Raw genomic sequence first — 17,702 nt, forward strand, 5'->3', positions numbered from 1 at the left:
GTTTTATGATTTCTGGTAGTAGCTCATGTTCTTTAGAATTTTGTTCAGGAAATTATTTGAGTTCTGGTTTGAAGACATTTTCCCCCAGAGAGGATTGGTGTTTACCTCTGCTTGGTGTCTAATAGCACATTATCTCAAAACCACTTTAAATTAGATTTCTTGGTATGGTTTAAAAAAAAAAAAAAGGAAACCTTTATATACTGTTGGCATGTAAAGTTGTCCATCCACTGTGGAAAACAATGTGGAGGATCCTCAAAAAATTAAAAATAGACTATATCATTCAGCAATTCCACTTTATGGAAGATACCCAAAGGAAATGAAAACAGGAACTCACAGAGATACCATGCACTCCCATGTTTGTCACAGTATTATACACAATAGCCGAGGTATGGAAACAACCCAAGTGCTCATCAATGGGTGAATGAATAAAGAAGATGTGTTACATATACACAATGAAATATTACTCACTTATGAGAAACAGAATATCCTAGAATATCCTGCTATTTGTAACAACATCGATGCACTTGAACACATTAGACTAAGCAAGATAAGTTAGAGAAAGATAATTACTATATGATATAATTTTATGGGAAATCTAAAAATGTCAAATGGAAGAGAGGGAAAATGAGAGCAGAGTAGGGGGACTCTAGGCTCATCTCATCCCATGAACACAACTAGATAAGTATCAGATCATCCTATGACCCCAGAAATCAACCTGAAGACTGACAGAACAAACTCCACGACTAAAGGGAGAGAAGAAGCAGAGACATGGCTTAGGGGAGAAATGGATCATGGATGCTGTGGAGGGGAGGAAGCTGTGGTCATAGAGAAGAGCAAGAGAGAGAGGAGCACACAGGGGAATGTTCAAGGAGAATGATTTGCTAAAGTGATGGGCTTGGAAAATGAGAGGGGCTAATTTCATGAGTTCTTGCAACCAGGAGGGCTTAAAGCCTAGAGTTTGAAATGCCAGGAGGCTTGACTGAGCTAGACTCTGGAGGAAATTGCCCTGCTCCTGGAAGGAAGCCAGGCAAACATTCTTGGAGTGGCAGGGAGGGAGCAAATGGCATGGAAACAGCAGTCTGAAGAGTGCCTGGGGCACAGAGTGGGGAGATTATTTGCTCTTCTCAGAGCATGTCCCTGAGAGGCAATCTTCATGAAGACTCCTCTCAGGGAACAAAGGAGCTGGCTGGTGCCATTTCCCTTCCCAGCCCCTCAGCATAGACACAGAGCCACCAGCAAGAGGCAACACATTACCGACACTAGCTACCTAACTTGCTTACACCAAGTCCCACACACCTGCTCTCTGGCCAGACTGCCCTTCTCAGTCAAGCTTGCCGCAGTCCCAGCTCAGTGAGCTCCTCAGGAAGACCAGCACAAACTCCTACTCACACCACATCTCCTGACCTGTGAATTCTGCAGGGTCAGTTCCGGTGGAAGTGATATCAGGTCTCATTTCACAAGCAGATCAGAGCACTGGTTAAAATTCACCACATTCAGGCCAAGGACAAAACACTGCCCATAGTAGGTAAAGAGAGCCTCTAAAGATGACTAGCCTGAAGAATAGAGCAACCAAAACACAACAGCAGGGTGTATGCAGTGCACATCAGAGACACTCCCTGAAGGACCAGGCCCTGGACACTACATAACCTCTTATTCATATAGCCATTATCTCCAGGAACAGGAAATATATCGTCTTTTAAAACACAGAAGAAGGCAGAGACTTGAATAAAATGCCTAGATGGAGGAATTTATCCCAAATGAAAGAAAAGATAAGGCCATAGCAAGAGAACTAAGTGAAACAGATATGAGTAACATGGCTGATGGACAATCTAAAGCAACAATCATAAGAATACTCATTGGGCTTGAGGAAAAAAATAGAAGGGGCACCTGGGTGGCTCAGAGGGTTAAGCCTTTGCCCTCACCACAGGTCATGATCTCAGGGTCCTGGGATTGAACCCCACATTGTGCTCTCTGCTCAGCAGGGAGCCTGCTTCCCCCTCTCTCTCTGCCTGCCACTCTGCCTACTTGTGATTTCTCTCTGTCAAATAAGTAAATAAAATCTTTAAAAATAAATAGAAGACATCAGTGAGACACTTACCACAGAGCTGAAAGAATTAAGAAAGGATCAATCAGAGATGAAGAATGCAATAAACAAGATTGGAAACAGGCTTGATGCAATGAGCAGCAGGCTGGAGGAAGCAGAGGAATGAATTAGTGACCTAGAAAACAAAATTATGGAAAATAATGAAGTTGAACAAAAGAGAAAAAGACAACTTATGCAACAGAGAATAGACTTAGAGAACTCAATGACTCCATCAAACATAATAACATTCATATTATAGGAGTTGCAAGAGAAAAAGAGAGAGAAGAGGGGCAGAAAATTTATTGGAGGAAATAATAGCTGAAAACTTCCCTAATTTAGGGAAGGAAACAGACATCCAGATCTAAGGGCACAGAGAACTCCCATCAGAATCAACAAAAATTAAAAAAAAAAAAAAAAAGGAATCAACAAAAGAGCGGCACCTAGGGGGCTCAGTTGACTAATCATTGTCTTTGACTCAGGCCATAATCTCAGGGCCCTGGAATCGAGCCCCATGAGTCTGCTTTTTCCTCTTTTGCTGGCCCCCTCCCCACCCCGAATCATGCATGCACTCTCTCTCTCTCTCTCTCTCAAATAAATAAATAAAATTTTAAAAACTAACAAAAGCAGGCCAACACCAAGACATTATAATTAAATTTGCAAAATATAGTAATAAAGAAACAATCTTAAAAGCAGCAAGACAGGGCACCTGGGTGGCTCAGTGGGTTAAGCTTCTGCCTTCTGCTCAAGTCATTATCTCAGGGTCCTGGGATTGAGCCCCACATCGGGCTCTCTGCTCAGCAGGGAGTCTGCTTTCCCCTCTCTCTCTGCCTGCGTCTCTGCCTACTTGTGATCTCTCTCTGTCAAATAAATAAATAAAATCTTTAAAAAAAAAAAAAGCAGCAAGACAGAAGGAGTCCTTAATTTACAAGAGAAGATCCATAAGGCTAGCTGGAGATTTCTCAACATAAACCTGGCAAGCCAGAAGGGAGTGGCAAAGTGCTCAAAGTGCTGAATAGAAAAAACCTGCAGCCAAGAACACTCTAGCCAGCAAAGCTATCGTTCAAAATAAAAAGGAGAGATAGGTTCCCAGATAGAAAAAGCTAAGGGAGTTTGTACCCACTAAACCAGCCCTGAAAGAGACATTGAAGAGGACTCTTGGAGTGCAAAGGAGAGATGAAAAGTGACAAGAAAGGATCAGAGAAAATCTCCAGTATCAACAACAAAACAAGTAATAAAATGGCAATAAATACATATCTATCAATAATTACTTTGAATGTAAATGGACTAAATGCTCCAGTCAAAAGACAGGCTGTCAGAATGAATAAACAAACAAAAGACCCATCTATATGCTGCCCATAAGAGATTCATTTTATTTATTTATTTTATTTATTTATTTAAGAAAGGGAGAGAGAGAAGGAAAAGCAGACTCCCCACTGAACAGGGAGCCCTATACAGGGCTCGATCTCAGGACCTGGGACCGTGACCTGAGCTGAGGTCAGATGCTTAACAACTGAACCACCCACGAGACTTATTTTAGACCTTAGGACACCTACAGATTGAAAGTGAGGGGGATGGAGAAACATTTGTCATGCAAATAGACGTCAAACACTCCAGTCAAAAGACAGACGGTGTCAGAATGGACTAAAAAAAAAACCAAGACCCATCTATATGGTGCCTACAAGAGACTCATTTTAGACCGAAAGACACCTGCAGATGGCAAGTAAGGGAGATGGAGAAACATTTCTTATGCAAATGGATGTCAAAAGAAAGCTGGAGTAGCAATACTTATATTAGACAAACTAGACTTTAAAACAAAGGCTTGTAACAAGAGTAAAGAAGAGCACTATATTGTAATGAAGGGGACTATCCAACAAAAAGATCTAACAATAGTGAATATGCATTCAACATGGGAGTATCTAAATATATAAAACAGTTAATAACAAACTTAAAGGAACAATCAGTAATAATACAGTAATGGTAGTGAATTTTAACGTCCCACTTACATCAATGGACAGATCATCTAAACGGAAAATGGACAAAGAAACAATGGCTTTAAATGACACACTGGGCCAGATGGATTGAACAGATATATTCAGAGCATTCCATCCCCAAAACAAGAGCGTACATTCTTTTCAAGTGCACATGGAACATTCTCCGGAATAGATCACATAGTGGGTCACAAAACAGACATCAACAAATATAAAAGGATTGAAATCATACCAGGCCTCTTTTCTGATCACAATGCTATGAAACTAGAAGTCAACCAAAAGAAAAAACTTGGAAAGACCACGAATACATGGAGGTTAAGCAAAATGCTACTAAACAATGAATGGGTCAACCAGGAAATCAAAGAAGAAATCTATTAATGAGCACTGGGTGTTGTATGTAAGTGATGAATCCCTGAATTCTACTCCAGCAACTAATATTGCCCTGTGTTAATTAACCAAAATTTAAATTAAAAAAAGAAAACAAAGAATAAATTTTCAAAAGACACAAAAACAAGTAAAAATGAAAATTAATGGTCCAAAACCTTTGGGATTCAGCACAAGCAGTCCTAAGAGGGAAGTATATAGCAATACGGGCCTACTTCAGGAATCAAGAAAAATCTCGAATAAACAACTTAACCTTACACCTAAAGAAGCTAGAAAAAGAACAACAAACGAAGCCTAAGGCCAGGTGGAGGGAAATAGTAAAGATTAGGACAGAGATAAATGATCTAGAAACTAAAAAAACAATGGAACAGATTGTTGTTCTGTTCTTATCCAAGCCAGACTTATCAAAAAGAAAGGAGAAAGGACCCAAATAAAATGTCACAGGTGATGGGTGCCTGGGTGGTTCAGTTGTTAAGCGTCTGCCTTTGGCTCAGGTCATGATTCCCGGGTCCTGGGATTGAGCCCTGCACCAGGCTCCTTGCTCAGCAGGGAGCCTGCTTCTCCCTCTCCCAATCCCCCTGCTTGTGTTCCTTCTCTTGCTGTGTCTCTCTGTCAAATAAATAAATAAAGCCTTTTAAAAATAAAATCACAAATGAGAGAGGAGAAATACCAACCAACACCACAGAAATACAAATAATTATAAGCGAATATTATGAAAAACTATATGCCAACAAATCGGACAACCTAGAAGGAATTAATAAATTCCAGGAAACACATAAATTACCAAAACTGAAACAGGAGGAAATAGAAAAACTTGAACTGATTGATAACGAGTAAAGAAGTTGAATCAGTAATCAAAAAATTCCAACAAATAAAAGTCCAGGGCCAGCTGGCTTCACAGGTGAATTCTACCAAACATTTAAGGAAAAGTTAATACCCATTCTTCTCCAACTATTCCAGAAAATAGAAAAGGAAGGAAAGCTTCTAAATTCATTCTACAAGGCCAGCATTACCCTGATACCCTAACCAGATTAAGACTCCTCTAAAGACTCCTCTAAAAAAGACCACTATAAGCCAATATCCCTGATGAATGTGGATGCAAAAATTCTCAATAAAGCACTAACAAACTACATTCAATAGTACATTTTTAAAAATCACCACGATCAAGTGGGATTATTCCTGGGTTGCGAGGGTGGTTCAATATTCTCAAATTAATCAATGTGATATATGTCAATAATAAGAGAAAGGATAAGAACCATACAATCATTTCAATAGATGCAGAAAAAGCATCTGACAAAGTACAATACCTATTCATGATAAAAACCCTCCACAAAGTAGGTTTGGAGGGAACATACCTCAATATAATAAAGGCATATACAAAAGAACCCACAGCTAACATCATCCTTTATGGAGAAAACCTGAGAGGCTTTCAGGAACCTGAGAAAGATGTCCACTCTCACCAGTTTTATTCAACATACTGCTGACAGTCCTAGCCTCAGCAATCAGACAACAAAAAGAAATAAAAGGCACTCACATTAGTAAAGAAAAAATAAAATTTCCACTATTTGCAGAGGACACAATACTATGTACAAAAAACCTGAAAGACCAAAAAACTGCTGGAACAGTTCAGCAAATTGAGTTGAAATAAAATATCAGCTCAATAAAATTGAGTTGAAATAAAATAAAGTTGCAGGATATACACCAATTAAGCAGCAGAAAGAGAAATTAAGGAATCAACCCCACTTACAATTGCACCAAAAACAGTAAGATACCTAGGAATAAACCTAACACAAGAGGTGTAAGAGCTGTACTCTGAAAACTGATGAAAGAAATTGAAGATGACACAAAGAAATGACACACAAGACATTTCATGCCCATGAATTAGAACAAATATTGCTAAAATGTCTGTCCTATCCAAAGTAATCTACACATGTAATGCAGTCCCTATTAAAATACCAACAGCATTTTTCACAGAATTAGAACAAACAATCCTAAAATTTGTAGACCCCAAAATAAAGACCCCAAATAACCAAAGCAACCTTGAAAAAGGAAAACAAAGCTGGGGGCATCACAATTCCAGACTTCAAGTCATATTACAAAACAAGTTGTAGTGATCAAAACAGTATGATACTGGCACAAAAAAAGACCCATAGGGACGCCTGGGTGGCTCAGTTGGTTGGACGACTGCCTTCGGCTCAGGTCATGATCCTGGAGTCTCAGGATCGAGTCCCGCATCGGGCTCCCGGCTCCACGGGGAGTCTGCTTCTCTCTGTGACCTTCTCCTCGCTCATGCTCTCTCTCACTGTCTCTCTCTCAAATAAATAAATAAAATCTTTAAAAAAAAAAAAAAACAGACCCATAGATCCATGGAACAGAATAGAAAACCCAGAAATGAACCCACAACTATACGGTCAGTTTATCTTTGACACAACAGGAAGGAAAATCCAATGGGAAAAAGGCTCTTCAACAAGTGGTGTTGGGAAAACTGGATGGCAACATGCTAAAAGTGAAGATGGACCACTTTTTTATACCATACACAAATGGATTAAAGACCTACGTGTGGGGCATGAGACCATAAAAGTCCTAGAGGCAGTAACCTCTTTGACATCAGTCATAGCAGTTTCTTTCTAGATGTGTCTCCTGAGGCAAGGGAAACAAAAGCAAAAAGAAATTGTTGGGACTTCATCCAAATAAAAAGCTTCTGCCAAGTGAAGAAAACATTTAATGAAATTAAAACTCAACACTCCAAAAATGAATAATCCAATAAAAAAAGTAGGCAGAAGGGGCGCCTGGGTGGCTCAGTGGGTTAAGACTGCCTTTGGCGGGACGCCTGGGTGGCTCAGTTGGTTAAGCAGCTGCCTTCGGCTCAGGTCATGATCCCAGCCTCCTGGGATCAAGTCCCACATCTGGCTCCTTGCTCAGCAGGGAGCCTGCTTCTCCCTCTGCCTCTGCCTGCCACTCTATCTGCCTGTGCTCACTCGCTCTGTCAAATAAATAAATAAAATCTTAAAAAAAAAAAAAAAAAAGACTGCCTTTGGCTCAAGCCATGATCTCAGGGTCTTGGGATTGAGCCCCAAGTCGAGCTCTCTGCTCATCGGGGAACCTGCTTCTCCTTCTCCCTCTGACTGCCTCTCTGCCTGCTTGTGATCTCTCTCTCTCTCCCTTTCTCTCCCTCTCTCTCTCTATCTCTGTGTCAAATAAATAAATAAAATCTTTTTTTTTTTTAAAGTAAAAAGTCGTATGTCAAATTTATCCAAGAAAACAAAAATAAAAATTAATTCTTGGATTGGGCTTGTCACATGTCATAGACCATAAGCATTAATAGCCAAGTTATGGCCCAGTTCAAGTCCACAAACTCTCAAGGGCAATTTTTTCCTGGCTCTCTCCAGGGCCCAGATGGAGACAGACAAACTTCCTCACAGCCAGGCAAGTTTTTTTCCCCAGATTACTCATTACTTCTTCACAGAGCATGTCACATTTTGTGTCCCAGCCTTAAGCTTCGGCTTCTGTCTCCCAATGTGTGACCCATGAAACAGAGACTCTGGGGCACCAGGAATTGGTAGATGTTCCTCGGGTCACCAACCTGTTCACTCTTGCTTACCCATCTGGATTCATAATTTCTAATCATTTTCTACCTTTGAGGAGTTTTCTTACTTTCTTAGTACTTCAACTATGTATTTTGTTGTTGTTGTCTTTAATGTTTTATCTCACATTTTTAGATGTTTTGTGCCAAAAGTGTTTTTCAAGATATGACCGCAAGAACAGAAGTTTCAACTCTCTGTTAACCTTCAAAAATAAGGGAGAATTTACAATAAAACCTTCATTGTTTGACAGGCACTAGGTGTTCCAGAAACTATGGTATGTCAAGTCATATTTTCCCAACACCTAGGCTATTTCTCTGTTAATGAGTTGTCAAGGAACTTTGGGAAGAAGCATGGATTATTTCAGACATTACATATTCTAAGTGTTACTGCTTAAGTATATGAAATGTAAACTGAAGAAAAGAAAATGAGAAATTTTTACCACTAGAAACAACTACTTTGGCAATGCATTTGGTGGTGTCTTATAAAACTAAGCTATTCTACTACATGACAGTTACCAGATAGAAATGAAACCATATTTTCACACGAAGAGTTGTACAAGAATGTTCATAGCAGCATATTTATAATGACCAAAATCTGGAAACAACCCAGTGGCCAAAGGGACAAATGTGACATATTTGTATAAGGGACCATTTAGCGATAAATAGAAAGGAGCTACTGATATACTTCATAACATGGGTGAATCCCAAAAACATTATGCTAAAAAGCTAGACCAAAATAGACACTGTATGATGAATCCATCCATATAAAAAATAAGAAGGGATAAAACAAAACTATGGTGACATAGGTCACAAAGTTGCCTTGGGGAGAGGAGGAGATTTGACAGAAAAGGGCAAAAGGAATCTTCTGGGAGTAGGAAAATCTGTATTTTATATGGTGCTGTAATTACAGAGGTGTGGACAATTGTCAAAATTTATAAAATTGAACACTTAAGATCTTTGTATTTTATTGTAAGTTGTGCCTTTAAAAAAAAATAGCCAAACTAAACATAACACAGCCAATGGTTTCTGTGTATCTTTTATCATTATTGGATATTTTGTATCATAATTCAGCAATTAAAAAAGATTAGCTGCCAGGAGAGAAAAAAGCCTATGGCTTAGGTGCCTAATTTACAGAGATATTTGTTAACATACATTGTTTTCCTTTGGTCAAAGTCTCCTCTTTAGCAACTACCATAGACTCACAAAGTATCAATTTCAATAACAAAAACAAATAATTTTATTTCTATTTGGGGTTCAGTAATTGAAGGGAAGGGGTAAAAGTATATCATGTTGCAAATGAATGATATATCCATGATGTTAACCAGATAAGGAATAGGGGAGTCTGGACAGGATATGGATTTATTCACAGAACATGTGGGAAAGACCATTTTTTTAAAAGATTTTGTTTATTTACTTTGGGGGGGGGAGAAAGAGAGTGAGAGAGAGAGAGAGAGCACGAGTAGGGGAGAGGCAGAGAGATAAGCAGTCTCCCCACTGAGCAAGGAGCTAGAGGCAGGGCTCAATCCCAGGACCCTAAAAATTCTCGGTGTGCAGTAGAAGTTTGTTTCAAAAATATAAGGTGGGGATGACAATCTCTGGTCAGCCTAAATCAGAAGACGGTTATAAGGGTCAGCTAAGAAGTGCTTCCTTTCAGAGTGTTTCCTTTTTGTTTCCTGTACAATATGACTCAGAAAATTCCCTCAATCAACAAATACTCAGTGAGTGCCTCCTAATGTGACAACTTCTGTTCTAAGCACTTAAAACATGACCAACATAAACAAAAACCTCATTTTCATTGTGCTTACATTCTACTTGGAAAAATTGGACAACAAAAAGTACACACAATAAATAAGCAAGTTATATAGGGTATAAGTACTATGGAAAAAAGAAGTATATATGGAAAAAGAGAAGTATAGAGGGGTAAGATATATTACCACATTACTGTTTTAAAGAAAGTTGTTTTTTCTATAAAAACAGAAAAGATATACAGAGAGAGCATTTATCTACCAATGCAGTGAGACAAGCTGGTAGAAGAGAAGAAAACCAGTTCAGCCAAAACAGTGGAAAATAGTATCCTCAGCAGTATCTTTTTTTTTTTTTTGCCAGCACCTAATGTATGAAATATACATGTAAACAGACTGTGTTGATTAGTAGCCATTTTCATGTTACAAAGATTCAGAAAATCCCATAAAAAATACAATGTTACAACGAAGTAAATCTATCCATCTAGTTTTATTCCTTCTCTGAATATTTTCCGGAAAGTCTCTCTTGAGAATGATGCTTCACCATGAAGAGGTTGACATATTTAATGCATCAAGATGAGTGATATGTCAAAGCACTTGGTATAGTACCTCATATATGTGTAAGTGTTTATTATGTTTTAAAAAAAATTTTTAGGGCGCCTGGGTGGCTCAGTGGGTTAAGCCGCTGCCTTCGGCTCAGGTCATGATCTCAGGGTCCTGGGATCGAGTCCCACATCGGGCTCTCTGCTCAGCAGGGAGCCTGCTTCCCTCTCTCTCTCTGCCTGCCTCTCCATCTACTTGTGATCTCTGTCTGTCAAATAAATAAATAAAATCTTAAAAAAAAAAAAATCTATTTAAAAAAAATTTTTAGGAGCACCTGGGTGGCCCAGTCGGTTAAGCACCTGACTCTTGATTTTGGCTCAGGTCAGGATCTCGGGGTCATGATATCGAGCCCCGCAGCAGGCTCCACGGAGTCTGCTTAAGATTCTTTCTCTCTCTGCCTGTATGTGTGCGCGCTCTCTCTCTCCCCACCACCAAATAAATAAATAAATAAATAAATAAATAAATCTCTTTTAAAAATTTTAATACCTGGGGTACCTGGGTGGCTCAGTGGGTTAAGCCTCTGCCTTCGGCTCAGGTCATGGTCTCGGGATCCTGGGATCGAGGCCCGAATCGGGCTCTCTGCTATGCAGGGAGCCTGCTTCCCCCCCTCTCTACCTGCCTCTCTGCCTACTTGTGATCTCTGTCTGTCAAATGAATAAATAAAATCTTTTAAAAAAATTTAATACCCATTAGTCTCTTTCCCAGGCCTTATTGGGGATTACTGATTAACTTGCTTTTTTCTTTTTTTTTCTTTTCTCAATTGGAATCGTTTTTAGTACTTAAATATAAAAAGTGAGCACTTACTTTTTTCTTTTTAAGACAGACACACAGGTCCCTCGTAGCCAAAATGGGCAGTGGGAATGAGCTCCTCTTCTGTCCTCCACAGTCCCCATCCTATGGTTGAAACCACTGCCCGGCCCTCCCTCCTTTCTGGCATAGAAGTTCACAGCAGCTGCTTTACACCCCAGCTGCAACGCATTACTATTTCATATTGTGGGCATGTCCCTTCTCCCCATCAGGTTTAGATAGATCAATATGCCAAAGTTAAAAAAAAAAAAAATCCAAATAATTAGTTCCAACACTACTGAATTTTCAAACTTGTCCCTCTAAGCCCAGTCATAGAGCAGTCACCATCTAGATCTTTCCAGGAAGTGAAGGGAGAGCCCCTGATGTCCCTCCTGAGAGCCCTGGGTTAGGCCCTAGAAGTATCTGCTGCTGTCGCAGTTCTTGCTGCTGTTGCCCTTGTAGCTTCTCAGTCTCAAAGACAACAGAAGAACCAGGAGCATGAAGGAAGTGGTCCCATTCCACACGGCTGCCCTGGAAAACCTGCACATTTTCTGAGCCACAAAGAGGGAGAGATCCAAAGTGGCTCCAGCTGTGGACGGGACCCTCTCTGGGAACATCTCTGTCAGCCCCCACAGTCTCTCGGACAGGGTCTCGTCTAGTTCCTAGTCCTCCTCCTCCAGTGCCTCCTCAGTCTTCTCAGAATGGCCTTTTGGAAGCCATTGGTCCAGGGACAGGGGCACCCCAGGGCCGCCAGCAGAGGCGGCCATCACTGATGGACTTTCTAATGAGCCAGTCAATAAGAAGGAAATAACGTGCCATTTTTAAGAAGGAAGATAACCCTTTCAGGCAAATGGATTGTAGCGATCCTTGATAAAACTGTTCTTTATCATAGACGTAAGTTAAGGTGTACAGAGCTTAATATACTTCAGGGTTTATCCTATAGTCCATAAGTCAAGTTCCTTTATCCATTGTTTTCTTAAAGTTCACTGCCCCTCATATTACCATTTCCCTCAGAAAGTGTGCAATGCAACGGGGAAATGAAAGCTGGTAAACACAGTTTATGTTAGTTTGGGTCTTAAATCTAAGTGAGGAAGTCGAACAGCTAGATAAAATTAGGTTTCAGGTGTGTTTATGGCTGCTACCCCTGTCTCGCATTGCCACGGACAGTCAGTAAGACACTTGTATAACTCACTACAGTTTCTGGTTTCAAGATTGTCTGAGATATTGAGATGAGTACGTTTTATCTGAAAATTAGTAATAATCGCTTCTCTTAGAAAGTGCTTCTGCAAGCAGGTTAGGGAGGAATATTAGCTGATGGCTAGAATTCTGACAGTGATTCCTCTTTGCAACAAAAAAGGGAAGAAACACCCTCCCCAGACAGGCCTGGAAGCAACGTTATGTCCCCATCACACCTCTTTTACATTGCTGTTTTAGTAATGATTTTAATTATTTACCAGCCAGGCATCCCCTTGACTGAAAACTTGAAGGAAGAATTGCCTTTCGTTTTTTGTAGCCCCAGGTTCCTGGCTATTCATTCCCATTTCAGTACACTTGCCGAAGCGAGCACAGGTAGACGTTACTTGTAAGTATAAATAAATAAATAAATAATCCGTGAGAGCCCCCTTTTTAAAAAAAAAAATTATTTATTTGACACACAGAGAGAGACAGCAAGAGAGGGAACGCAAGCAGGCGGAGTGGGAGAGAGAGAAGCAGTCTTCCCTCTGAGCAGGGAGCCCGATGTGGGGCTCGATCCCAGGACCCTAGGATCATGACCTGAGCCAAAGGCAGATGCTTAACCAGTGAGCCACCCAGGCACCCCCAGATTTCTATTTGTTAACCAGATCTTGCTCTCTTAACACTGCAAGTCCAAGAAAAGTTTGGTGAGGTCTTTTGTTTGGGGTCAATCCAGGCTCCCTTAATTGCAAGGAGCTCTGAATCAAAATATATCCATTCCTTTTTCTAGCTCCATTATCTACATGCAACATAAGTGTATCAATTCATGACACCAACTATTGGCTCTCAGTATAAGCTGCCTTTCAAGTAAACTGAAAGTATTAAAATAGTTTCTCTTGCCGGTACATGTGCTCAATGCAAACTCATTAAAAGTCCAAAACACTGCTGAAGAAGTTCATCTTCCTCAGTAAAGTTAGACTAGAGAGCTTATACTGTATAATTATGATAATTGAATATTCTGAGTAATGATTATTCAGAGACTCGGATACATTCTTGATGAAAAAGGATCAAACACGGTTCTCTATTTTTAACTTGGGCCTTCAGAGGGTTTATTATTTTGAAATCAAATCTATTAAACTCCGTGAATACATTATTCCTCATTAAGATTCCTTCTGAATTCATTTGATGTCTGAACGACATGGTATCAGTGAGTAATTTATAAGTAAAAATCATTTTATAATATTTATCTTAGAAATTAAAGTGAATAGAATATAAGAAAAAATGGGGGAAAAAAACCCACAAGTAACTGATGGGGAGAGTAAAACTATACAGGAGAGTCTCAAGGTTAATTTTAGCACTTCCTGAACACTCTTAGCTTATCATCTAAATAATTTACAAGGTATTTTATGAAATAGGTAGTTGACAAGTCATCACGTTTCATGAGGCAACTGTAATTGTGATTAAAAAATTACTGAAAAAAGTGAAGCAATTATGTAACCTTAGTCAAGTCTATATTAGACTATACAAAATGAGGCTATATGAACTTGTTCCCGGTGACCCACAAGCCATTAAAAAATATAAAGTAGTATTATTGCACTATTGCATGTGTAAAATATTTTGCCCAATAATCAACCTTTCCTTACTGGTAGCTCTGTGCAAAATTCCTCCTACCACAAAATGACATTGGGATTAAGATGATGGTTTTTTTTCAAACATTTTTGTTTGTCGGCCCCAGGGAGGGTTCCTTTGAAACAAAATTCCCAAATAAATCCACCCCCTTCAAAGAGTCCAAGAAAATACCTATGCTGTTCTTGGGCCAAGAAAAGACAAATGGCTATTTTCAGTCTGAGGAGGCAATATAGGGAGTATTGAGAGCTGATGTAATCATCTTGAAAGTAAGAAGATGAAAATCATTGATGGCTGATTACCATCAAGGCATCTGCTCAAAAAAGGAAAACTTTTAACATGCTCTGGCATTCACCAGTTCTCATAAAACACTAACCAATAGTTAGCAGTTTAAGAAATCTTTTTTAGGCTGATTACTTGGTTTTCATTAGCTGAACCTACTTTTTTGGAGGTACAGGTCGATCTTTATGGCCTACATTAGATTAACTATTAAATGAGCTTACTCCCCACCACAAAAAGCTTAAAAATCAAAATATGTTATCTCCACTCCAATTCTAACTCTTCTCTTTCTATTTTCACTATGTGGAATCAAGAATTAAAACTACATGTTACGGTTGTTTCACCTAAGCAACATAACTCCAGAAAACCAAGACAAATGTGAAAAATGCAATTTTTCACAAAATTGCACTTGGTGTTTATTTAAAAAATATTGTTATCTGGCCACTTAGCGTCACGTATAGGCAACAATAATCATCACAGCCAGCCATCAAACGGAAGCTTTTTGCTGATCTTAAACAAATTCATATAACTTTGATGATAGCATACAGCATTTTCTTTTTTTCTCCTTATTAAATGCTAGGGAGCACATTTACCATCGAAACAGTCACATTAATATATTTCCAAATCTTTTACTGACCTATAAAAACAGCTGAAATTTACATTTATTTATTTCCTTATCCTAGGTTTCAACAAACATACACAAGACCCTGAATTATCCACAGAGTTTATTTTGTTCCTTTTTATTCTAGTAACAAATCCACAAACACGCACACCTTTTGAAATTTCACCCATCTCATTTTAATTCTATTTTGAATACTCTTATTTTTCAAAAGGCAGCAGTGAGTTACTTGTGTGAAATGGCTGTGATGGATGGAAATCAAGCATTTTTAACACAATAAATATCACTTGCTTTATAAAAATCATTCCAGAAGCTAAAAGCATACTTAGAACTGTTTTGAAGGAAACTACTTCAAAGAGCAAAATCATGTGAGAAGATTAATGTAAACTTGATGTTTAAAATCTAGACTCCAAAAAAAAAAAAAATCTAGACTCCAGATATTAAAGACATCTCTTCATTTTTCATCTCATGATCATGTGCCACAATAATTTAGTGCTGGGAATAAGGTTACTGTGCTCTGTAAGAGTCAATTAACATTACAATCTCATTTGTGTAACTTTTTAGACATAGACCTTCAGCCCATGCAGCGTGTATCTAAAAAGACCTTTCCTGTTACCATTAGCTATCATGATTTTTATTAAAAAATTAGAAAAAGAAAAAATAAATTATAATGATACACTCACCTTTCGGTGTCTTAAAATATTCGGGCAAAAGTAAAATGAACGCGATCACTATTGCCAAAAGTAATTTAAAGAGGGCTGTTTTTGTCATGTCTCTTCACATGACACGGTGTGTTCCTGTCCAGGACATGGGTGGCATGTCTCTTCCTGCTTTGAGTTTCATCTCTGCAGTACTTTAAGTTTATGCAATTTACTTCATACTCACTTCCTTTTGGGTAAGACTTAAAAAAAAAAAGAGGGTTTGAACAGAGACGTCTTCATTTTGAGTCACTTTCCATTATGAAAACTACTAAGAAGTAAGACACTTTCAAACTATCTTCTAAACAAGAAATATTGAAAAAAAAAAAAAGATCTCAAGAAGCAAAGGGGTCTTGTCCTCATCCAGAATTGAAGCTATTTTCCCACGTTTACCAGTCTGTAGGAGTAAATATACACCCACAATATACATGCCAAAAACAAACGATGAAGGTCAGTCATGTCCAGTTACTCATTTACTTGTTAAATGATTGTTGGCCCCTTTTAAATGCCAGGCTGAACTGGATTCTGGTGTTCAGGAAAAGAGTGTGTCTATTAGACTGTAAACAGTACAAATGTAAGGATAAATGTAAGGATAAACCAAAATTTCAATTCTACTTTACTACCTTGTATAAAGCAGTGGAATGGGACTCATTATTATTATGCCTATAAACAGTGTGATCATCGTTCCCGAACCCACACTGTCCATTCCTGTTTCAAAAAATGATCTTTCATTATGATAATCCCAGTGAAGTAAACGACTTCGTCTTAGAATATAAATGAAGAGTAGGGGAAGTTTAGGGTGAAGAAAGAATATGTGCAAACAAATACTTTTATTCCATTGTTTTTGTTTTCTAGTTTAAAAAAAAAAAAAAGGTAGGGAATATCTCCAATCATTTTCTACCCGGTCATTCCATCTGGTACCTCCAGCACCCCATCTGTTTCCATTCATCCTATCTGTTCCTACTGACCCAACCCTGGCCTTTATGAAACGATGGATGACTGGGGAGTAGGAGGCAGGGAACAAAAGTGCCGGCTGTGGCTATATTGTGAGTACAAATAAAACTGTCTCGCCTTCGGATTGGGTGTGGGGATTTGATTGACAGATGGGAATTGTGGGTTAAGAGACCTTAGAAACTGAATCTAAGAACAGTCAAAATGGAACTAGAACTTCAAACATTAGGCTTATTTTATGAACAGCATCAAGGATCATTCCAAGGAAGAGAGGAATTGATGAGAGTCATTGCCTGCACAGTGTATTGGACTGAGACATGTTATGTCATATGTCCAGCAGGGTCTTCAGTAAAGATGCTGGTGGAAAGGGGTAAGAGACCCTGTCTTTTAATTCTTTCCTATCTTGTTGGTGTCACTAAGTGACAGTGGACTTCCTACTCCCCCCTTGACCCTGTTTTGATTCCCCGATTTTTATTTACAAATACAAACATTCCAATAATAATTTTACTAATGGAGAAGAAATTGATCAAGAAAAGATCAACTTGATGTTCCACCACTCAGTTAGTTTAATTCCTTGATCAATTTTCTTTAAAAGAGCAGCTAGGGGTGTCCGGGTGGCTCAGTGGGTTAAGCCTCTGCCTTTGGCTCAGGTCATAATCTCAGGGTCCTGGGATCGAGCCCCACATCAGGCTTTCTGCTCAGCATGGAGCCTGCCTCTACTTCTCTCTCTGCCTGCTTGTGATCTCTCTCTCTCTGTCAAATAAATAAATAAAATATTAAAAAAATAAAAAGGTAGCTAAACCATTTTTTAATTTTTCCGCTTTAATTTGATTTCACTGAAATTAGTTTTGTGAATATCTGTCCTTTTTTATGAACAACAATGCTTTGGTTCATTGATTAATTCTCTTGTTCATCTCAGATTTTATGGGTTTGTGAGTTTTCTTTGTGGTAGTGTTCTTGCAGACCTCCTTCTTCCTTCCTCACCCCTCCCCCATAACATGGCATCAGATGGGTGGTTTTATTCTTGAGCACCTGGAAGACAAACTTCCCTAGTAAGCTCCGTGGGCTTCTCTGGAGCTGTGCAAATGGTGGATGTCAAGAGACCAACCAGGGCAGTGCCTCACTGCTCTGAGGATGTGGGGGAGTCAGGATCTCATATCTGGCCTATAATCCACTTGCTGGACACC

The 17,702-nt window shown here is 39.0% G+C and overlaps 1 protein-coding gene across 1 annotated transcript in view; it reads right to left on the reverse strand.

Moving 5' to 3' along the window:
- TMEM156 (transmembrane protein 156) overlaps positions 1-15,937 on the reverse strand; it is a 50,730-nt gene extending 34,793 nt beyond the window's left edge. Inside the window, exon 1 of the mRNA XM_047719114.1 lies at positions 15,550-15,937. Coding sequence (XP_047575070.1) covers positions 15,550-15,637 — 88 coding nt within the window. The 5' untranslated portion in view covers positions 15,638-15,937. The remainder of the gene's footprint in view (positions 1-15,549) is intronic.
- Between the last annotated feature and the right edge of the window lie 1,765 nt (positions 15,938-17,702).

This window comes from Lutra lutra, chromosome 2 (assembly GCF_902655055.1).
Source record: "Lutra lutra chromosome 2, mLutLut1.2, whole genome shotgun sequence".
Classification (NCBI taxonomy): Eukaryota; Metazoa; Chordata; class Mammalia; order Carnivora; family Mustelidae; genus Lutra; species Lutra lutra.